The sequence below is a fragment of the Theropithecus gelada genome, chromosome 9, assembly GCF_003255815.1.
Source record: "Theropithecus gelada isolate Dixy chromosome 9, Tgel_1.0, whole genome shotgun sequence".
Classification (NCBI taxonomy): Eukaryota; Metazoa; Chordata; class Mammalia; order Primates; family Cercopithecidae; genus Theropithecus; species Theropithecus gelada.
Window position 1 is genome coordinate 90,991,115 of NC_037677.1, and position 23,722 is coordinate 91,014,836.

At 37.1% G+C, this 23,722-nt stretch overlaps 1 protein-coding gene across 9 annotated transcripts in view; it reads left to right on the forward strand.

Annotated features, from left to right (window-relative positions):
• Window positions 1-23,722, forward strand: part of HELLS (helicase, lymphoid specific) — a 54,939-nt gene that overhangs the window by 22,444 nt on the left and 8,773 nt on the right. For 4 of the 9 annotated variants that reach the window (XM_025397267.1, XM_025397263.1, XM_025397269.1 and 1 more), the window contains 11 exons: window positions 2,342-2,383; window positions 4,968-5,192; window positions 5,566-5,748; window positions 7,609-7,752; window positions 12,196-12,392; window positions 13,822-13,918; window positions 19,350-19,511; window positions 21,503-21,642; window positions 21,730-21,868; window positions 23,326-23,409; window positions 23,490-23,609. In XM_025397267.1, the coding sequence (XP_025253052.1) occupies window positions 2,342-2,383; window positions 4,968-5,192; window positions 5,566-5,748; window positions 7,609-7,752; window positions 12,196-12,392; window positions 13,822-13,918; window positions 19,350-19,511; window positions 21,503-21,642; window positions 21,730-21,868; window positions 23,326-23,409; window positions 23,490-23,609 (1,533 nt within the window). Of the gene's footprint in view, window positions 1-2,341; window positions 2,384-4,967; window positions 5,193-5,565; window positions 5,749-7,608; window positions 7,753-12,195; window positions 12,393-13,821; window positions 13,919-14,849; window positions 14,988-19,349; window positions 19,512-21,502; window positions 21,643-21,729; window positions 21,869-23,325; window positions 23,410-23,489; window positions 23,610-23,722 lie in introns of all 9 variants that reach the window. The other 5 variants (XM_025397262.1, XM_025397265.1, XM_025397270.1 and 2 more) reach the window with 5 other exon arrangements.

Sequence of the window (23,722 nt, forward strand, 5' to 3'; positions counted from 1 at the left end):
TTTTTTTGTATTTTTTAGTAGAGACGGGGTTTCACCGTGTTAGCCAGGATGGTCTCGATCTCCTGACCTCGTGATCCGCCCGTCTCGGCCTCCCAAAGTGCTGGGATTACAGGCTTGAGCCACCGCGCCCGGCCGACTTTTTTTTTTTTTTTTTTTTTTTTAAGATGGAGTCTCACGCTGTCACCTGGGCTGGAGTGCAGTGGCGGGATCTCAGCTCACTGCAACCTTCGCCTCCTGGGTTCAGGCGAGTGTCCTGTCTCAGCCTCCCAAGTAGCTGTGATTACAAGTGCCTGTCACCACGCCCAGCTAATTTTTTGTATTTTTAGTATTGACACCGTGTTGGCCAGGCTGGTCTCAAACTCCTGACCTTGTGATTTGCCCGCCTTGGCTTCCCAAAGTGCTGGGATTACAGGCGTGAGCCACCGTGCCTGGCCAAGACTTTTGAGCCATAACCACAATACAGTTATCACACTTTTGAAAGTCAATGGTAATTCCTTAATATTTAAATTTCTCAATAGGCTAATTTTTATTTTTAGGGATGGGGGCTTGCTGTATTGACGAGACTAGAGTGCAGTGGCTATTCCTGAGTATTGTCATAGTGACTACACCTCAAACACCTGGGCTCACATGATCCTCCTGCCTCAGTGTCCCGAGTAGTAGTACAGGGAGTATAGGCACTTCCCACTGTGATCTGCTTAGCTCATACCTTTTTAAAAAATGATTGGTTCAAATCAGGATCCAAAAAAGTTACATAAATTGCGTTTGATTAATGTGTGTCTTAGTTCTCTTTTAGATGTAGAGTGTCTCTCATCTTTTTTAAGAAACATTATTTGTTGAAGAAAATGAGTAATTCTGTATAATTCCCCACATTCTGGACTTTACTGATTGTATCCCCATGATTTCTCTGCCTCTTGTGTTTCCTGTTAACTATAGTAACTATAAGTTAAATACAGAAGTTTGTGATTAAGATTTTTTTTAATTTTTGTTTTTTTTTGTTGAGGGAGGTAGGGTCTTGCTCTGTTGCCCAGGGTGGAGTGCAATGGTGCCATCTCGGCTCGTTGCAACCTCTGATTCCTGGGCTCAAGCAATCCTCCCACCTCATCCTCCTGAGTAGCTGGGACTACAGGTGTGCACCACCAAGCCCAGCCAACTTTTATATTTTTTGTAGAGATGGGATCTCACCATGTTGCCCATGCTTGATTTTTAATAAGAATACTTCATTGGTGCTATTTATAGATTTTGATTTATTTCTAAATTGTTCTTTCAAAAGTTTCATTTTATCTACTCATTTTACAGGACAGCTTTATCAGTTCCTGGTATAAATTCCTTTTAGCCTCAGCCTTAGAATATGAATATCTATATGTGTATAATACTTCATATGCACACGATATACACATATTCCCATGTGTATATATGTGTGTGTGTCACCTACTTACATGTCCTGTTACTCTTCTATGAATCTTAAATTTGATAATGCTGTTTTGAATCTACTTCATCCCCTATACCTTCTGTATTCTCTCTGCTTGAAATCTACCCTCACTATCTTGAATGAGGAAGCCTGGTGACAACTTTTTAGATAATTTTATGTAAGATAATTATTTGCTAAGCCACCCAGTGACACTCAGGTATTATTTGTCTCCTTACCATCAGCATCTAGTAGGTACTTCAAAATCAGAGCACTTTATTCTGTATTTTTAATCTATCTGTCTTTGCCTCTTACCCAGGAATGCAAACTCAGATGTCTATCCACAGAGGTCTAAAGTGGGCTGTAACATGGTTTGCCAGACTTTTTCTGTAAATAGCCAGATAGTAAATATTTTTAGCTTTCGAGTAGTTTTGTGGGCAACTACTTAACCGTGTACTTTGCTATTGTCACTTGAAAGCAGCCATACACAAACCGAAAACAAGTGACGCCGACTTTGTTCCAATTTATCCCATTTCTTTGCTTTTAAAAAAGTACCTATGTATTCGCTTAGCTGGAGTTGGTGTACAGGCTGTAGTTTGCTGACCACAGGACTAGAGGTTTGTTGCCATGTGTGAATTTGTACTTAATCTCAGACTAAAAGAAAGAAAAGCTGGAAAACCACTGTATTTGATGAAATATCCCATTGTATAAGTGTTCCCAAATTAGCTTAGAATGTTATGAAATATTATGAGCCAGTAATGTTTATAGGCTTATTTCTGCCTGAAGACCACTAGTTTTAGATCTCTATATTTTAATTATCTTGAGAATCTCATCCTCATTGCCTGGCAAAATAAGCACAGAATAAATGCTTGTTGAATAAATAAATAAATAAACCTCATACATTATTAATTTGTTTTTGTTTTCTCAAACTATTAGGAAATTTTGTCTGTGGCTAAAAAAAATAAAAAGGAGAACGAGGTAAGAGATTTATAAGATTAAGTTTAGAAGTCATATTTACTCCCCAGTTATTAGTCCTTTTTCTGTAATCACCAGTGTACATTTTTCTCACTTTATCCCGTTTCTTTGCTTTAAAAAAATACCTATGTATTCATTTCTTCCATATCCAACATTTTTCTTTTTTATGTATCAACTTTAGTTAGGTATTTTATTGCATGATTCTTGATGTATAAGTGTTAATTTATGGGTCTAGCAATGTTGCTTTTAACTTGTGAATCTGGCAGTGATACAACTGCTCGTAGCCATGTGGATATAAACCATGAGTCATCTTATGGAAGCTGTGAGGGATGCCTTTGATGAGGGATGCCTTAATCTTGCTTCAGACCTTAAAGATTTTTTAAGTTTCTTACAAGTTCTGTTTGAGAAGGCTTGATTTTCGAGCAACCTCTTCACTTATCCCATTTTATGTAGAGAGGTTCCTTGTTATCTCACTTTTTATTGCTCAAGTACTGAAAATTACCAGGTTGCATAGGGAAGCAAAATAATCATGACATGAAAATATTCATGAATGGATGTGAACTTCAAGTAGTTAATTTACATATTAAAGATTTTTAGGCCTTTGGGAAATTAATGTAATGTTTATAAAATGAGAGATACTCTATTTGGTCATACAATTTTGTCCAAAATTTATACTATAAAACTGTCTTGATTTTTATTCTTTTGTTAAGTATAAGGACTGGTTTATGGGTGCAGTTTAGTTGGATTTTTAAAGATTTAGTTAGATAAACATTTAGTTGGATTTTTAAGATAAAGTCTTGATGTAATCTTCTATAATTTACCATGGGATTTTGGCTTCATTTTATAACTTACAGTCAGTCAGGAAGAAATAATTGTTAAGTACTGTATTTTAATGAATTTTGACACTTGCGTACACTTGTGTAACTGCCATCCAAATGAAGGTATAGAACATTTCCATTGTAGAGGGATCTCTTCTGTGTTTTTCTAATTATTTTTCCACCCCTAAACCCAGAGGAGGCCACTTTGTACACCTTTTATAGGATAACTTATTATTTCCCTTCCACTCAACATGTCTATGATACTCATTTATGTTGTTGAGCATTTTAATAACTGGTTTCTTCTTATTGTTGACTAGTATTCTGTTGAATGAATGTTACAATTTTCTCATCCATCCCCTTATTGATGGGCATTTGGGTTGTTTGCAATTTGTGACTTTTATGAGTAAGGTTGCTATAATAATTTGCATGCAAGTCCATGTGTAGACATGTTTTCATACTTTTTGCCTGTGTACCTGGGAATGGAATTGTTGTGTTACATGGCAAATGTATGTTCATAAGAAAGTAGATTTGTTCCCCCCAAGGTAAATGCATCATTTTATTCTCTTGCCAGCAATGTTTGAAAATTCCAGCTTATATTATTGTCAGCATTTGATAGTCTTTTTAATTTCAGCTATTTTATTAAATGAGAAATGGCAGTGTGTGTGGTTTTTAACTTGCATTTTCCTAATTACTACTGAAGTAGAGTATATTTTTATGTTCTTGATGACTGTATGTTTTCTTTCTTTCTTTTTTTTTTTTTTTTTTTCTTATTCTTTTTGAGATGGAGTCTTGCTCTGTCGCCTAGGCTGGAGTGCAATGGTACGATCTCGGCTCACTGCAACCTCCATCTCCTGGGTTCAAGCGATTCTCCTGCCTCAGCCTCCCAAGTAGCTGGGATAACAGGTGCACGCAACCACGCTCAACTAATTTTTGTACTTTTAGTGGAGACAGGGTGTCACCATTTTGGCCAGGATGGTTTCGATCTCTTCACCTCGTGATCTGCCCGCCTCGGCCTCCCAAAGTGCTGGGATTACAGGCGTGAGCTGCCATACCTGGCCTATATGTTTTCTTTTGTAAAGTATCTGTTAGTATCTTTTGCCCGTCTCTTTTGCCCGTCTTATTTATGCATACTGTATTTTCTGTGTAACAGTTTAATAAATTATTGAGTGTCACAATATTAGAAGTTTGGAAGAAAGGTGTAATTCTAATGATCTTTTCAAAAGTATGTGCCTGATTTTAATTTGTAAGGGTTATTCTCAGATTTTTTATATTTTATTTTATTTTATTTTAGTTTTTTGAGGCAGTCTCCTGTCACCCAGGCTGGAGTGCAGTGGTTGTGTTCATGGCTCACTGCAGCCTTGACTTCCTGGGTTCGAGTGATCCTCAGCCTCCCGAGTAGCTGGGATACAGGCAGTTGTGTACAACCAAATCCGCTAATTTTTTGTATTTTTAGTAGAGACAGGGTTTCGCCATGTTGTCCAGGGTGGTCTTGGACATCTGGATTCAGGTGATCCTCCTGCCTCAGCTTCCCAAAGTGCTGTGATTATAGGATTAGCCACTGTGCCAGCCTGTTACTGTTTTTTTTTTAGTAGCTTTTCATTTGTAGAGGGATGGAGATGTCTGCAGTTTTTTAATCCAGATGTGATCTTAGTCTTCTATACTTAATGATTATAGGACTCAGTAGGGTTTGTTAGTTCCATTTTCTGATAAATGGTGGCATACAGCAGCATTTTGTATAACACATCTTCTTAAACTTTTTTTCTCTACAGGATGAAAACTCCTCTACTAATCTCTGTGTAGAAAATCTTCAGAAAAATAAAGATTCGAATAGTATAATTAAAGATAGATTGTCTCAAACGGTTAGGCAGAATACTAAATTCTTTTTTGACCCAGTCCGGAAGTGTAATGGTCAGCCAGTACCTTTTCAACAACCAAAGCACTTCACAGGAGGAGTGATGCGATGGTACCAAGTAGAAGGCATGGAATGGCTTAGGGTAATGAATTGTAATTTTTAATACAACATACTGGTTTTATTTCTATAGTAGCCTAATAATGTGATGTACCACAAGTGGAGTCATTTCTGTCATGTTTCATTATTATACATTTGTGTGTGAATACCTACTTTTTGATTTCTTTAACCTGAATTTTTAGACGTGGAAATTACCTTGTTAATGACTTCCAACACTTTTATGGCTTTAATAAAGGATTTTCCACAGTGTTGTTATAATTTATGGTGTGAATATATCAGTTTTAACATAATTCTCATCTTTGGGTGTGATTTTTTTTTTTAAAGAAAAGAAATAAAATATTGTAACCCTGTAGTTGCTTATATCCGAGTTTAAATACAGTATCTATTATTTCATCCAGATGCTTTGGGAAAACGGAATTAATGGCATTTTAGCAGATGAAATGGGATTGGGTAAGACAGTTCAGTGCATTGCTACTATTGCATTGATGATTCAGAGAGGAGTACCAGGACCTTTTCTTGTCTGTGGCCCTTTGTCTACACTTCCTAACTGGATGGCTGAGTTCAAAAGATTTGCACCAGATGTAAGACATGCTTCCTTATGTTAAAATTATAATTTTACATGTTTTTTTATGCTTTGTTGTTGTAGGAATTAAATTGTAGAACTCCTATAATTATATTGGTTCCTGTATAAATATTTTGTCTGATTTGACTTAATCTGTAGAGTACCCTCATTTAAATTTATATAGTATAGGTTTTGGAAATCCCTGACATCTTTCCTAAAATATTCCAGAATGATTTTCATTGCATTGGTTAATTTGATTCAACTGAGACAGACTTAGGTAGAGATTTTATTAAAAATTCTGCTTATTCTTCACTTGATCTTTGCCAAAAGGCTGAGAAGAGAGGAAGAGAGTTTTCTGTTTTTTGCAACTTTTTTTCTATACACGTTACCTTCTGCGTTTTTTTTTTTTTTTTGAGATGGAGTCTCTCTTGCCCAGGCTGGAGGACAGGGAAGCAATCTTGGTTCACTGCAACCTCTCTCTCCCATGTTGAGTTGATTCTTGTGCCTCAGCCACTCGAGTAGCTAGGACTACAAGCATGTGCCACCATACCCAGCTAATTTTATGTTTTTAGTAGAGACGATGTCTTGCTGTGTTGGCCAGACTGGTCTTGAACTCCTGGCCTGAAGAGATCCGCCCACCTTGGCCTCCCAAAGTGCTGGGATTATAGATGTGAGCCACTGTTACCCCCGCACCCAGCCCTTCTGCACATTTTTGCCTTATGAGAAATTCTAGAAGTAGTGTCACCATCTGCCTCATTTTTTTATATATATATATAATTTATTTATTTATTTTGAAATGGAGTCTCTCTGTCACCAGGCTGGAGTATAGTAGCTGGGACTACAGGCGCGCACCAGCACACCTGGCTAATTTTTTGTATTTTAGTCGAGGCGGGGTTTCACCATGTTGGCCAGGATAGTCTCGATCTCCTGATCTTGTGATTCACCCACCTTGGCCTCCCAAGTGCTGGGATTACGGGTGTGAGCCACCGCGCCCGGCCTATATGTATTTTATGTATTTATGGGTTTTTGTTGTGTGTGTGAGAGAGTTTGGCTCTTGTTACCCAGGCTGGAGTGCAATGGCACTATCTCGGCTCACTGCAACCTCTGCCTCCTGGGTTCAAGCGATTCTCCTGTCTCAGCCTCCCAAGTAGCTGGGATTACGGGTGTGCACCACCACGCCCAGCTAATTTTTTATTTTTAGTAGAGACAGGGTTTCTCCATGTTGGTCAGGCTGGTCTGGAACTCCCGACCTCGGGTTATCTGCCTGCCTCAGCTTCCCAAAGTGCTGGGATTACAGGCATGAGCCATCCCGCCCGGCCCTTGTATTTGTTTTTATGACTTTATTATTTTTATTTTTTCTTCAGACCGGATGTTGCTCTGTTGCCCGGGCTGGAGTGCAGTGGCCATTCTGGCTCACTGTGGCTTTCACCTCCTAGTCTCATGTGAGCCTGCTATCTCATACCTGAGTAGCTCATGTGAACCTCCCATCTCACTCCACTGGGTGAGTAGCTAGCACTACAGGTGCGTACCACCACACCCAGCTAATTTTTGTATTTTGTGTAGAGATGGGATTTCTCCATGTTGCTCAGGCTGATCTCGAACTAGTCGCAGACTTTAGAGATCTGCTTGCCTTGGCTTCCCAGAGTGTTGAGATTAGAGGTGTGAGCCATTGTGTTGGGCCTGACCTTTTTTTTTTTTTTCATTTTTCTCCCATAGTAGTTCAATGATTTGTTAGAATTGCTTGGCTTATTTTGCTATAGAAAAATAGAACTGAAATTTTAAATTATATTTTTTCCCTCAGAATGATTTATATTCTCTAAATAGTCAATTTTTACATTTTGTTCTTAAGTTTGATATAAATCAATATAAAATTTTTCAGATTCCTACAATGTTATATCATGGAACCCAGGAGGAACGTCAAAAATTGGTAAGAAATATTTACAAACGGAAAGGGACTCTGCAAATTCATCCTGTGGTAATCACGTCATTTGAAATAGCCATGAGAGACCGAAATGCGTTACAGGTACAAATGATCTTCATTGTTTTCTTTGTAATACGTAAAATATGTTTTTCTTAATTTATACCACTTTCTTACCATCTGGGAGCATTTGTCTAATTTGTTGTTGTTGAAATTATATATTGTGCATATACTTGTAGAATCTGGAGACTTTTATTAACAGAATGATTGAGATGAAGGCCGTCATTTGTAACAATATAATTAAAGCTTATGGCAGTTTAACATATGGCTTAGAATCATCCAGAAATAGACCTAATCTCTGAATGTATTACAGATATATTTGTGACAGTTACTTTGAATATACAGAATTTACCTATTGTATTTTAATCAAATAAGAGTATTTGAAGACAAGTTATTTTTAGAGTATCTTATTGGACTATTTGTTAACATTTTCATTTGTTTTCTTGATGTTGTAGCTACTTACTTAAATAATTTCCTGTTAGCATAACACAATTGAAAAATTGTGCCTTCTTCTTTTGTGCCTTCTGTTAATTCATTTATTGATGTTTCGAACTTCTTCCTCAATGCTCTACCTCATTCATTTATAATTCTTGACTGCTTTGTTTTTCCTTTCTCTGGCCGTGTGAGAACCCTCTTAGTGCGGTACCCTTAGGTTTATCTTGCTTGGAAATAGGAAAGTACTTAATGGTTTCAACATAAAATTAAAACACATAAGTCGTAAGTGGAATAATTATGACTTGCATAATTATGACGAGTATTGTCAGGTTTTGCGTGTGTGCTGGTAAAACTTTGGAATATGATTTGCAGAAATCTTAGCTCAAGAGTTTAGCAAAGTTGACAAATGTGTACAGCATTAAAAAGTATTTAAACCAGGCCGAGCTTGAAGGCTCATGCCAGTAATTCCAGCACTTTGGGAGGGTGAGGTAGGCAGATCGCTTGAGGCCAGGAGTTCCAGACCAGCCTGGCCAACATGACAAACCCGTGTCTCTACTAAAAATACAGAAATTAGCTGCGTGTGATGGTGCACATCTGTAATGGCATGAGGATTGCTTGAACCCGGGAGGTGGAGGTTGCAGTGAGCTGAGATTGCGCCACTGCACTCCAGCCCGTGCTACAGTGACAGTCTGTCTCAAAAAAAAAAAAAAAAAATTCAAACCAGCAGTCTGCAACCATTTGGCACCAGGAACTGGTTTTGTGGAAGACAAGTTTTCCATGGACCATGGGTGGGGGATGGTTTCAGAATGATACAAGTGCATTACAATTATTGTGCACTTTATTTTTATTATTATAAAATTGTAATACATAATGAAATAATAGGGCCGGCCGTAATGGCTCACGCCTATAATCCCAGCACTTCAGGAAGCTTAGGTGGGCAAATCACTTGAGGTGAGGAGTTTGAGACCTTCCTGGCCAACATGGTGAAACCACATCTCTACAAAAATACAAAAATTACATGGGCACAGTGGCCCAGCTCCTTGGGAGGCTGAGGCAGGATAATTGCTTGAACCCGGAAGGCAGATATTGCAGTGAGCGGAGATCACGCCTCTGTACTATAGGCTGGGCAACTGAGTAAGACACTGTCTCAAAATAATAATAATAATTTTATAACTCACCATAATGTAGAATCAGTGGTAGCCCTGAGCTTGTTTTCCATCTAGGGATGATGGGAGACAATGACAAATCATCCAACATTAGATTTTTATAAGGAGCGCACAACCCAGATCCCTTGGATGTGCAGTTCGCAATAGGGTTCATGCTCCTATGAGAATATATTGTCTCCTGATCTGACAGGAGGCGGAGCTCAGGCCATAATGTGAGCAGTAGGGAGTGGCTGTAAATATAAATGAAGCTTCCTTTTGCTGTAAATACTCATAAAGCTTCCCTCCTTCACAGGTGCTTACTTCCTGCTGTGTGGCCTGGTTCCTAACATGCCATGGACCCCTACAGGTCTGTGGCCTGGGGGTTGGGGACCCCTGATATAAACCATTTCTTTACAGTAAAAGTAATATATACCAATTTTTTTAAAGGGTAGTGTACAGGAAGATGTAAAAGCACCTATAATTCTACCTGAGAACTACTACTTTTTTTTTTTTTTTTCTTCCTGTTTTTGAGACGGAGTCTTGCTCTGTCGCCCAGGCTGGAGCGCAGTGGCACGATCTCGGCTCACTGCAAGCTCTGCCTCCCAGGTTCACGCCATTCTCCTGCCTCAGCCTCCCAAGTAGCTGGGACTACAGGCACCCCTGCCACACCCGGCTGATTTTTTTGTAATTTTAGTAGAGACGGGGTTTCACCTTGTTAGCCAGGATGGTCTCGATCTCCTGCCCTCGTGATCTGCCCACCTCAGCCTCCCAGAGAACTACTTTATACTCAATAATTATAGCTAACACGTAGGTATAATTTACACATATGATCATACTATACATTCATTTTTTTTTTTGGTCCGAGGCAGGGTCTCACTTTGTCACCCAGGCTGGAGTCCTGTGGCATGATCTCAGCTCACTGTAGCCTGAACCTCCTGGGCTCAAGTGATTCTTCTACCTCAGTCTCCTGAGTAGCGGGGACTACAGACGTCTGTCACCACACCTGTTTCTTGTATTTTTTTGTAGGGACAGGGTGTCTCAAGCCATCCACCTGCCTAGGCCTCACAAAGTGCTGGGAGTACAGGTGTGAGCCACTGCTTCCGGCCTGCATTCACTTCTGCAATTTGTGTTTTCTACTCAGTAATATAACATGAAGACCCTTCTAATCTGTTTTCCGTACCCGTCCTGTAATGAAATAGTTAAGCTTCCTTGTCCATTTCATTTGCCAGTGGCTAGAAACTTTCGAGTTTTCCATTTCAGTGAGCTTATGTTATCATTTCAAAGATCTTAGCTTACTCTGAGTGTGAGGTTCCAGGGCTTTTGTTGCTGAGTGCTAGCGGAAGTGACTGAGTTCACTTGCTAATTTGGCTTTCAGATTGCTCATCATTTGTTTCCTTGTTTTTTTTTTCCTCTTACCTACCCATTATAAAAGGATATATTTACATATAAATTTTTTTTTTTTTTTTTTTTTTTTTTTTTTTTTTTTGCTCTGTTGCCCAGGCTGGAGTGCAGTGGCGCAGTCTTGGCTCACTGTAACCTCCGCCTCCCAGGTTCAAGTGATTCTCCTGTCTCAGCCTCCCAAGTAGCTGGGATTACAGGCACTCACCACCACACCAGGCTATTTTTTGTATTTTTAGTAGAAACGGGGTTTCACCATGTTGGTCAAGCTGGCCTCGATCTCCTAACCTTCTGATTCCCCTGCCTTGGCCTCCCAAAGTGCTGGGATTACAGGCATGAGCCGCCATGCCTGGCCCAATTTTTTTTTTTTTTTTTTTTTTGAGACAGTCTCACTCTGTCACCCAGGCTGGAGTGCAGTGGCAGGATCTCAGCTCACTGCAGCCTCCGTCTCCCTGGCTCAAGCAATTCTCCTCCCTCAGCCTCCTGAGTAGCTGGGATTACAGGCATGTGCCACCACGTCCGGCTAATTTTTGTATTTTTAGTAGAAATGGGGTTTAACTAAGTTGGCCAAGCTGGTCTCAAACTCCTGACCTCAGGTAATCTGTCTGCTTCGGCCTCCCAAAGTGCTGGGATTGCAGGCCTGAGCCACTGTGCCCGCAAAGGATATCTTATATTTTTATCTGGCATTGTTAGATAGCTGTCTTACAGTGAGAGATAATTCAGGTTTTCTGGTTTTACCATATTGCCAGGAAAATAAATCTCTTCCTAGTTATTTTAATAAAGAAGACACAATACTATAAACTTTTTTGATTCTTTTGGGATATATAAAGCAAAATGCAAAACATTCTCTATACTCTTTCCTCAATTTGTCAGTCCCATTTTTTAAGGATACCTATATTTTTTAGATTGTTATTTATATTTCCAGAAATACTTTGTATTTCTGTATGTTAATATAAATTAGATTAATTATAAATTTTCCTGATAAAGATATGTGAGAAATCACAGATATTAAAATGAGAAAGTTAAAACATTTTCATGATAACTTTGTGAAAGTGAATGGGTGACTTTCTGTAAAAATATAAACTGCTTAAATAAAGAAGGGAAAATTCTAGTGCTATTTGATGTTTCAGTGCGTATGGAACTAATAAAAACTCAATTTTTAGTAGTATAGCATAACATTAATATCAAAACTTGGGAAAACATTAGAAAAGAAAGCTACAACTGCGTTGACTAAGGTCTGAATAGGGAAATCTTAAATTCAGAATAGGTGGAGTTCAAGCTTTATTGCGTATTTTAGTAGATAACTCTTCCAGGAACTGAAATATCTATCAATTTTAGGAATCCTTGTAAGTGGAGCAAATGAAAACATGATCATCTCAGTAGTTACTGAAATTACATTTGATAAAATTCAACATCCATCCCTCATAATAGATGTTTTATTTTTAGAATTCTTGTTAGAAAAATTGTGAGATCATTGTTTAAAAATCTTTTTCCTCAATTCATTTTCTAGCATTGCTATTGGAAATACTTAATAGTAGATGAAGGACACAGGATTAAGAATATGAAGTGCCGTCTAATCAGGGAGTTAAAACGATTCAATGCTGATAACAAACTTCTTTTGACTGGTACTCCCTTGCAAAACAATTTATCAGAACTTTGGTCATTGCTAAACTTTTTGTTGCCAGATGTATTTGATGACTTGAAAAGGTGGGTAAGCCAGTTATTTAATGATTTAACCTCAAAAATCTGTGCTGTTAGTTAAAATTACTTTCTTTTCAGTAACTGAATTAAAATGCCAAATATTTGGCAAGTTCTTTTTGGTGTATATTGTATGTTCTACTCCTGTCACAAATTATGTGAGAGCAGATTAAGAAAAGATTATTTAAAACTTACTTGCATTGGTTAAAGGAAGACTGCTGAATGCTACTTTAAGATAATATTTTTATAATAAGGTTCTTTTATGTGTTACCTCTGTAAAACATTTTAAGATGGATTTTTCTCATTATATCCTCATGAAACAACCAGGGACAATAGAGTTGTTAAATTATTCCCTATCTCATATAAAAGAAAACCTAGGTGTAGAGTTGTTACAAGGTAAGACTAGTTAGCACCAGAGCCGCAGTTAAAACTGAGGTCTCCCAATGTAAACATAGTGTTTTAATTCTCGAAACTATGTTTGAATCTTAGCTTATATAATAAAATCAGAAATAAAAGTAGTTTTCAGAAAGTAATTAGTAACTTCAGAATGGAGGAGGAGGTAATGTTAACATAATCTAAAACTGATTACAACGGAAATACAACCTGGACAAAAAAAGGTAATTTATACTTGTTTTGGCATCAGTGAAGGAAGTAAGCTAATTGGATGTGGAAATATTTTAAATTTTGGGAATTTATTTCAAATCTGGTTACCGAATGGTGTCTCAAGGTAGGCTACCTTATTGTGACTCTGGGCGCTATTACTGAAAGACAAGAATTCCAGGTACTATGCAGACATACTGAATTACAGTGTCAAGATAGGAGTTGAGAATCTGAGTTTTTTGAACATCCTTCTGGTGATGCAAGTTTGGGAACTTCTAGTCTACTGCATAAATGTTACTAGCATTTTCCACAGTTGGATGTAATGTTACCTATTATATATTATTAATCTGCATGCTCATACTTAATTGCTCATTGTGATATATATATATATTTAACAGTGGGAAGGAATAAGCATGTATAATATTGTCAAGTTATGTATATGTTGAATTTTAAAATATTGTAGTGGGCCATACTTAAGACTGGTGGAGAAAATCATATGACTTTGGTTTTCAGAGATAGTTCTCACTTTTGTAAAGTAAAATTATAAATATATACCTTAATCTTATTTGGTTTTTATACTACTGTACGGTTGTTAATCTATTTATAAATCAGAAAAGTGTTCCCTTTAGGCTCACAGTTCTTGATGGTTCAGAAATCCAATCAATTTATCTTTGTTGTTTGAATGTGTTCTTTTCCATTATAATTTTTAAAAATGGCACCTAAGGATTTGGTGCAACAATACTATGTTTCAGTATCACAGATTATTACTGTAAATAGTCATGTATCATGTTGACATAACTGAATTTATGTGGTTAACTTAAACATTTTTCTCTTCCAGCTTTGAGTCTTGGTTTGACATCACTAGTCTTTCTGAAACTGCTGAAGATATTATTGCTAAAGAAAGAGAGCAGAATGTATTGCATATGCTGCACCAGGTTTTCTATGTTTTCTTATTCTGCTTAACCATAGGCTCAATAGAGTATAAAAGGAACTCTGGAGATCACCTGTCTAATCCTTTGTAGTGGAGATTTGAAAAATGAAGGTCCTCCTACATTTAAATGCCTCCTTTGTTTTTTCTTCTCTTGAGTTTTATGACAGAGCTCAAGTGCTTACCTAAGTTTTGTCCTTTTCAGATAGTATGCTCATTTTACCCCAATGGTAACGGAGAATTTTGTCGAGCACAAAACAGAAATTTGTGGTTTTTATGGAATGGTTTTTATGGAATGCTTGCCAATAATCCTTTTATAATTTACATCCTTGCATGACTGCTGTCTCATCTATTTTTATTGCTTTCTGTAATCCCTACCCCATCCTACCTATCTTTAATTTACAGAAACATTATCTTTCAAAGGTAATCTAGGTAATGAGCCTGAAAAGCTTCTCAGTTGTGGTGTAGCAATTTTATTCGAAGTCTTTATCATTTTTTCTGATATTAAAGTTTATACATGTTCATGAGAAAAATGTGAAGCAGGAGAGAACTGAAAAGTAAAAATATCACTTCCTCTTAAAATTGTACTTCCTAGCAGTGTATGTGGAATGATTGTGTTGTGTTATATGACAGTCCAGACTCTTTTCTGTCTTTGTGTAAACATGTGTGTTTTCTCTATATTTTATGAAGAAAAAGATTGTAAAAATAAAATTATTCCTTAAGATAGTCTTTTAAACAGTTACCAGAAGATTATTTTCCTTTTACTACATGTAGATTTAAATCAGTGGTTTTTAATAACTGCTTATTATCCCATTTTCCTGTTCTACTATAATTAATTATACCTATATCTTCCTCTTCAAAATTTTCTACAATATAAACAAGGTTGTAGTATCTCTACTTAACACTACACCTTTGCCCATTACTGGCTATTTCCTTAGGAAAGAATTCCTAGAATGTATGTGTTAGAATTTACAGATGATGGCTTCTTTGAAGGCAAATTGCCCTCCAGAAAAGATTTATATGACATACGTCCATATGAAAATACTTATTTACTCAAGCTTCATACCAGTTTTGAGGTTAGAAGTCCTTTACAGTGTGTTGCAGAGATCAAAAAGGATGATTATTGCTGAATTGAGATGTTTATAGATAGTTCCTTGTGACCATATTCCAACATATGTTGGAATATTTATTTCTTAATGGTTTATAATAACTATGTTAAAATAAGTTAATGGTCTGTATGTTGTGAAGAATTTCTTTCCCCTCCTCACTTTTTGGGATAAACTTTGTTTATGGTGTCTTTTTGTGTGTTCATGTGCACAAGTGTGTGTGTTTATATTTAAAATTTTCTTTTTTTCCTACTGTGACTAGCCAATGATCGAAATTTCAATGTGCCAATAGTTATAGAAGTTTTTAAATGTCCCAGTATGAATTATTGGGGTAAATGACTTATTTAGGAAGAGATGTGTTTCGACATCACATCCTCATCAGTAGTTAAATCCATATAGTGTAGCAAAGGATTAAGTTTCTCTTCTTAGGAAATTTAATTAGAGAGTCAAGACAATGAATATTTATAGAATTGGTCACTTACAGATTACCTCACAGAGTATACAGGTAGATAGATATTCCTGAGAAATGATAATCTGCCTTTTGATTGAACATTTGTAGTGCTTGTCGTAGTTGATAATTCACTGGAATTATCCAGTGAATAATTGGAATTGAAGATAACTTCAAATTTCCATTAATATTAAGATATGATAATGGACTTTTATTATATCTATCCAAATTCAACAGTTTATCAAAAATAGGGGCAGTTTTTGAATGTTCTAGCAATAAGAATATTCTGTGCAATACTGTGCTTAAATTTGAGTTTATATTTTATGCTTTGTCCTAATTATGTTTTAATGCATTACTGGAGGAAAAAGCTTTCGTTCAAAATGAATTCAGATTAGTTGGAGATAGTTTTAAATCGCTAGTATATTTTCTTAACTATTTTCTATATGCAAGAATTCTTTCCTTTTTTTAATGCAATGTTTGCATAGAGACGGGGTTTCACCGTGTTAGCCAGAATGGTCTTCATCTCCTAATCTCGTGATCCACCTGCCTCGGCCTCCCAAAGTGCTGGGATCACAGGCATGAGCCACCGCGCCTGGCCGGAAGTGTTTTAACATGTTTATGAAACATTTACATATTTTTCCTGATTTGCCTGTGGGCATATTTGTTTTTGGATTGATGTCTGTAGATACCAACACTGGTAATGTGTTTACTGTCTCTGTCAATAGTCTGGTAATAGTTTGCATAAACATTGCATAGTAAAAAAATTTTTTTTTTACTTTCCATTTAAAGTTATCTAAGCTTGCTACTTTTCTATTTCCGCCCCATATGGAAGGCCAAAAGCAGTATAACTTTTACAAATTATGTATTTAAAATTTTTTATTTTAAAATTGTGTGTACACAGTAAGATATTTTTAAATATTATGAAAATTTAGAAAATAAAAAGTAAAAAGCAAAACTTTCTGTTTTCCTTCTGCACTTACTTTCTTATCTCCAAAGTATAACTAATAGATTTTTTTTTTTTTTTTTGGAGACAGAGTTTCACTCTGTGCCCAGGCCTGGAGTGCAGTGGCGCGATGTTGGCTCACTGCAACCTCTGCCTCCCAGGTTCAAGCTATTTTTCCTGCCTCACCCTCCTGAGTAGCTGGGATTACAGGCGTGTGCCACCACACCTGGCTAATTTTTTTGTATTTTTACTGGAGACGAGGTTTCATCATGTTGGCCAGGCTGGTCTCAAACTCCTGACCTCAAGTGATCTGCCCGCCTCAGCCTCCCAAAGTTCTGGGATTACAGGTGTGAGCCACCGCACCCAGCCAACAGATTTTTTTTTGTTTGTTTTTGGGAGACTCTGACATCCAGGCAGGAGAGTAGTGGTGCCATCGTTGGTCATTAGGTTGGTATCTGCAGCCTCCGACTCGTACTCCTGGGTTCAAGTGATCCTCCTGCCTCACCCTCCTGAGTTGCTGGAACCAAAGGTGCATGCCACCAGGTCCAGCTAATTTTTGGTCGATGGGTCTTGTATAACTCTTACTTGTTTCTGTCTGCTTAGAAAGCTTGTGTACTAGGAAAAACATACATAAATACTTTTTTTATACATGTGTTTCAGCGGTATGGTGTGCCCCTTCTTCTACATATTTGCCATTTCAGTTAACATCAAACTATAATATTTGTCAGTGGATGTGGTAGAAAAATATCTTGTTATTTCATGTTTTTCTTAAAGACATGGACATGTTTTATTTTTTTTATTTTTCTGAGACGGAGTCTCACTTCGTTGCCCATGCTGGAGTATAGTGGTGTGATCTCAGCTCACTGCAAGCTCCGCCTCCCGAGTTCACGCCGTTCTCCTGCCTCAGCCTCCCAAGTAGCTGGGACTACAGGCGCCCGCCACTACGCCTGGTTAATTTTTTCTATTTTTTAGTAGGAGACGGGGTTTCACCGTGTTAGCCAGGATGGTCTCCATCTCCTGACCTCGTGATCCGTCCGCCTAGGCCTCCCAAAGTGCTGAGATTACAGGCGTGAGCCACTGCGCCTGGCCGGACATGTTTGTGGGCATATTTATAAAACATTTACATATTTTTCCTGATTTGCCTGTGGACATATTTGTTTTTGGATTGGTATCTGTAGTTACCAACACTGGTGATGTGTTTACTATCTCTGGTAATAGTCTATGATTAGCCCTATACCTGTTGGGTATTTAAATCCAGAGTCCTGAAAATGAGCTTTATTATATATGATTACTATATGTAAACCATTGTTAGTATTTAAAGGTAGGAGTATAAAGAGTATACAATTTTTTATTTTTTATTATTATTACTTTTTTTGAGTCGAAGTCTCTGTCGCCCAGGCTAGAGTGCAGTGCCACGATCTTGGTTCACTGCAACCTCCATCTCCCAAGTTCAAGCCATTCTCCTGCCTCAGCCTCCGAGTAGCTGGGATTCTGTAATCCCCCCACCACACCTGACTAAAGTTTTTGTATTTTTCTTAGTAGAGACCGGATTTCACCATGTTGGCCAGGCTAGTCTCAAACTTCTGACCTCAGGTGATCTGCCCACCTCTGCCTCCTAAACTGCTGGGATTACAGGTGTGAGCTACCGCGGCTGACCTAGAGTATACAATGATTTCAAACAAGTGTTTGTTCTCTTTTAATGACCCAAATATTTTAATAATGGCATAATTGTCTGTTGCTTCTGTGTTCTTTTTATAAATGTGATAATCATTTGTAACCACCTCAGCTAATGAAAGAATAATTTTAAACCTGAAACTTTAGAACTTACAGAAGAAACTTGTATGTCTGCATCACTAGGTCAGCTGGCTTTTTACTGAGTCTAAAACCTCATTCTATTAAAAAATTTAAGTTTTTTTTAAAGCTTGTAGTTTTTTGGGTACATGGTAGGTGTATATATTTATGAGCTATATGTTTTGATATTGATACAGAAATGTAATGCATGATAATCATATCATGGAGAATGGGGTATCCATCCCCTCAAGCATTTATTATCCTTTTTTAATTTTAATTTTAATTATTCTGGATTAGTGATCCAGTTACACATGATCCAGCTATATATCTTTTTTTTTTTTTTTTTTTTGGTGGAGACAGAGTCTTGCTCTGTCACCCAGGCTGGAGTGCAGTGGCACATTCTCTGGCTCACTGCAACCTCTGCCTCCCAGGTTCAAACAATTCTCCTGCCTCAGCGTCTTGAGTAGCTGGGATTATAGGCACCCACCAGCAAGTCCAGCTAATTTTTGTATTTTTAGTGGAGATGGGGTTTTACCATGTTCACCAGGCTGATCTCAAACTCCTGACCCAGGTGATTCTCCTGCCTCAGCCTCCCAAAGTGCTGGGATTACAAGCGTAAGTCACTGCACCTGGCCTCCAGTTATACTCTTCCTTATATTTTAAAATGTAACAGTTAAATTACTGTTGACTGTAGTCACCCTTTTGTGCTACGAAATACTAGGTCTTATTATTTCTATTTTTTGTACTCATTATTTAAAAAAATTTTTTTAAATTTTTATTCATTTTTATTGTTTCCCCTTTTGTATGGTGCTGATAAAATCTAATTTTAAAAGTTGTGGGCTATAACTGAAACTTTAACCCTAAGAAATACAAATGCTACCTTTATATTTTTACTTTTAAAATTATTTGAGATAGATTCTTAACAGTTTTTAAGAGAAAAGTAAATTCTGAAATGCTGCTGACAAATACTGTGAATTTACCATTTGGTCTGGTCTGGGAAAATCTCAAGAAGATATTTTCACCTTTTGAGATTTGATATTACTTATATAGGAAGTCAAAAGATAAGGTAAAGGAGTATATGGGGACAGTATTCCTTGAAAAAATAAGAATGTTTAATACTCATATTTTTCTGTTCATGTTTTAATTTTAGATTTTAACACCTTTCTTATTGAGAAGACTGAAGTCTGATGTTGCTCTTGAAGTTCCTCCTAAACGAGAAGTAGTTGTTTATGCTCCACTTTCAAAGAAGCAGGAGATCTTTTATACAGCCATTGTGAACCGTACAATTGCAAACATGTTTGGATCCAGTGAGGTATAGTGGTTTTGAAATGTATTGAAAAGGAAACTTGACATAAAATTTCTCTTTTTTCCCTTTTTTTTTGAGACAAGATGTTGCTTTGTCACCCAGGCTGGAGTGCAGTGGCACAATCGCTGCTCACTGCAGCCTTTACCTACCTGGCTAATTTTTTTGTAGAAACTGGCTTTTTGCCATGTTTCCCAGGTTGGTCTCAGACTCCTGGGCTTAAGCAGTCCGCCCACCTTGGCCTCCCAGAGTGCTGGGGTTACTGGTGTTAGCAATTGCGCCTGGCCTAAATTCCAGTTTTAATGGCCCCTTGTTTATTTTCAGGACGTGGGTGAATTTGTATCTGGGGTATAAGGCCAAGTGGCAAAAGTTGTTTCCTAGTATCTGCAGTGCTGCTAAAATGTAAGTGATAATCCTTGTATTAATTACTTTGCAGTCATCTGGAATACTTATTAAAAATTTAGGCCTGGCACAGTGGCTCCTCATGCCTGTAATCCCAGCACTTTGGGAGGCCGATGCGGGCAGATCAACTGAGGTCGGGAGTTTGAGACCAGCCTGACCAACATGGAGAAACCCTGTCTCTACTAAAAACACAAAATTAGCTGGGCGTGGTGGCACATACCTGTAATCCCAGCTACTCAGGAAGGCAGAGGCAGGACAATCGCTTGAACCCGGGAGGTGGAGGTTGGAGGTGGAGGTTGCGGTGAGCCGAGATTGCGCCATTGTACTCCAGCCTGGGCAAGGAGAGCGAAAATCCGTCTTAAAAAAAATAAATAAAATAAAATAAAAATTTAGATTTCCGTGCAGATTAGCTCTAAACGCTTTCTGGGGATGAACTTGGAAATTCATTTTTAACAAGCACACAGTTATTTGAGAATCCCTGTACTAAGGACTTGGCAACTAGACTAATCTCCAAATATACAGCATCCAAAATCTGTATATTTGCTCCAAAATTTGAAACTTTGTGACTGCTGATACGACACTCCAAGGAAATGCTTACTGGAGTATTTCTGTTTTCCCGTTAGGGATGTTCAACCTGTACAGTTTCCTTGCTGAAGGTTATTGAGAACCAAAAGGATTAATAATCACTTTGATGATTATTATCACCCACCATATTATAGGAGACAGAGGTAGAATGTTATTATCATTTAACTCAAGGAGACCCTTAAGTTTTATTTAACTGTCCAGATTTTTTATTGTCCACTATGGACCTATAGATTTTCTTTTCAAAATATTTATTGTCATGCATTTTTAAACAATAGAACCACCAGACTCTCTTCTCCCTCTTTTTTTTTTTTTTTTTTTTCTTTGAGACAGAGTCTTGCTCTGTTGCCCAGGCTGGAGTATAGTGGCATGTTCTTGGCTCACTGCAAGCTCCGCCTCCCGGGTTCACGCCATTCTCTTGCCTCAGCCTCCCAAGTAGCTGGGACTACAGGTACCCGCCACCATGGCTGGCTATGTTTTTCTGTTTTTTTTTTTAGTAGAGATGGGATTTCACCATGTTAGCCAGGATGGTCTCGATCTCCTGACCCAGGTGATTCACCCGCGTTGGCCTCCCAAAGTGCTGGGATTACAGGCGTGAGCCCGGCCTCTTCTCTCTTTTTAATAATTAATTATAATTAAAGGAAAGGTCTAGCTATTTACAAATTTACATTATTTGTCTGTTAATGAGCAATTTCATGCAGTGTTAACCAGTCTGAAGAAATATCCTCTGTAGTGCAAATTTCTGGAGCCATATTTCATCTTTAAGGTATTGAATCCTTTTGTGTAAGTTCAAAGTAGTTTTATTCACCCTTCATTTTTCCCTATTGAGATACGAAGGCCCTTCCTCTTACTTTCAGATATTATCGTCCATGTTAAAATTAAACTAATTTCCTACAACATTTGTATTTGTCTATAGATTGTCATTGTGTACATAAAGTATGCCTTATTTTGTTTACATTTAGAACCTAAGGATATAGCTTTATAAACTGGCTTTCCTTTAATTCGTTCCCTTTTAGAAAGAAACAGTTGAGTTAAGCCCTACTGGTCGACCAAAACGACGAACTAGAAAATCAATAAATTACAGCAAAATAGATGATTTCCCTAATGAATTGGAAAAATTGATCAGTCAGATACAGCCAGAGGTGGACCGAGAAAGGTTTGAATTTGAAAATGAATTTAAGTATTCTTTAAACTGGGACCATTTTTTGTGTTTCTCATGTGTATGCATTATTTGTTTTGGTAGAACTGTTGTGGAAGTGAATATCCCTGTAGAATCTGAAGTTAATCTGAAGCTGCAGAATATAATGATGCTACTTCGTAAATGTTGCAATCATCCATATTTGATTGAGTATCCTATAGACCCTGTTACACAAGAGTTTAAGGTGAATACTATTTAATTGTAATTCACTGTTTTGATTTATATTACTTTTATATTGGTCGAAAATGTTACTTTGTTTTGATTATAATTATTAAAAATAAGTATGGTTCTATTTGTCATTAAGATTGTAATCCTTCAGTAAGCTAAGACAATCTTCTCTCCGAAATTTCAGAGAACCTTTTCAGGGTTAGAGAAATGGTCACTTTCTATGAGCAACTAGTTTTTTTAATTTTTTTATTTTTTATAGAGACAGGGTCTTGCTGTGTTTCTCAGTCTGGTCTCAAACTCCTGATTTCTCAGGCAATCCTGCCTCAGCCTCCCAGAGTGCTAGGATTACAGGCAAGAACCACCATGCCTGGCCTCTATGCAACTAATATTTTTATTTACATGTTTTATGTGAACAGCTAATAATTCTAAATTTAGTAATTGATTTGTACTCTGCATATTTACTTGCTATATTTTAGAGAGAGTGGTCATCTTTTCACTGTTTCATTTATTATTAATATGTGGCTTATCAAAATCAGCCTGGTTGCTCATTACTTAAAGATCAACAGATAGCTATAGAATAAAACTAATTTTTATTTGGAGGTTTTCACATTAAATAAATGAAGTTGCTTTCTTCGGTAGTTGATAGAAAGATAGCATAATATTAATAGAAATAAATTCTTAATAACCCTCAATAACCCTTGTTTTGAAGTAGTTTACAATAGACTTTTCCACTTCTGGCAATATTGACATTTTGGGCCAGATAATTCTTTCTTAGGAGGTAATGTTCTGTGCACTTAGGACATTTAGCAGCATCCCTGTCTTCTACCCGTTAGATGCCAATAATATTCACTTTCCTCAGTTACGACAACTAAAAAGTTTGCTGCCACCACCAAATATACCCTGGAGATAGGTGGAGGGCAAAATTGTCCCCATTTGAGAGGTGCACTGCTTTACATCTTTATTAGAGTAAGAAAGAAGACAAAACTTTCCCACTCAGATGGAAGTAGCTCTCTCATGAAGTCATTTCACCAGAAGGTGAAAGAGTCTTTATCCACAGTATTTGGATTACTTATCAGCTCCTGTATTTTCTCTAATTTCTGGTAAGAATTCTAGCAGTAGCTTACCTATACATTTAGTTGGAAATAATTCAATTATAAAGAATAAGCCTGAGTATGTACCCATTAAGTTTGACATAATTGTTCTCTTTCACAACGTCTTGGAGGGAGGAGTGTTGAGGTTAGATCAAAGTTATATTTGTATTTTATTTTGTTTTTGTGAAGTTGCTGGTTTTACGTTCTAGAGTACGTCTTTGAGTAATAACTATCTTCTGATTTACAAAGATTGAATAACAGGTCAGTTTTTAAGTTTTTTAAGTGACTTGGCATTGAAAATTGAACTTTCCAAATGGCTTTTGTTTTAACAAAGCAAATGACATTTTTCTCTCAATTTTTTCTCTCTTTGCCCATTTTTAAGATCGATGAAGAATTGGTAACAAATTCTGGGAAATTCTTAATTTTGGATCGAATGCTACCAGAACTAAAAAAAAGAGGTCACAAGGTGATACTTTTGATTGGAATTTTGAATTGTTCAATTATTTTTTTATTAATTGTTATAAATATTAAGATGTTTTATTTCAGGTGCTGCTTTTTTCACAAATGACAAGCATGTTGGACATTTTGATGGATTACTGCCATCTCAGAGATTTCAACTTCAGCAGGCTTGATGGGTCCATGTCTTACTCAGAGAGAGAAAAAAACGTAAGACTACTTATGTCATACATCCCAAACGATTCTTTTATAATTCCTATCTTGATTTCTGAAGTAATATTCTAAATAGACCCACAAATTGATAAAAAGATACAAATGACCAG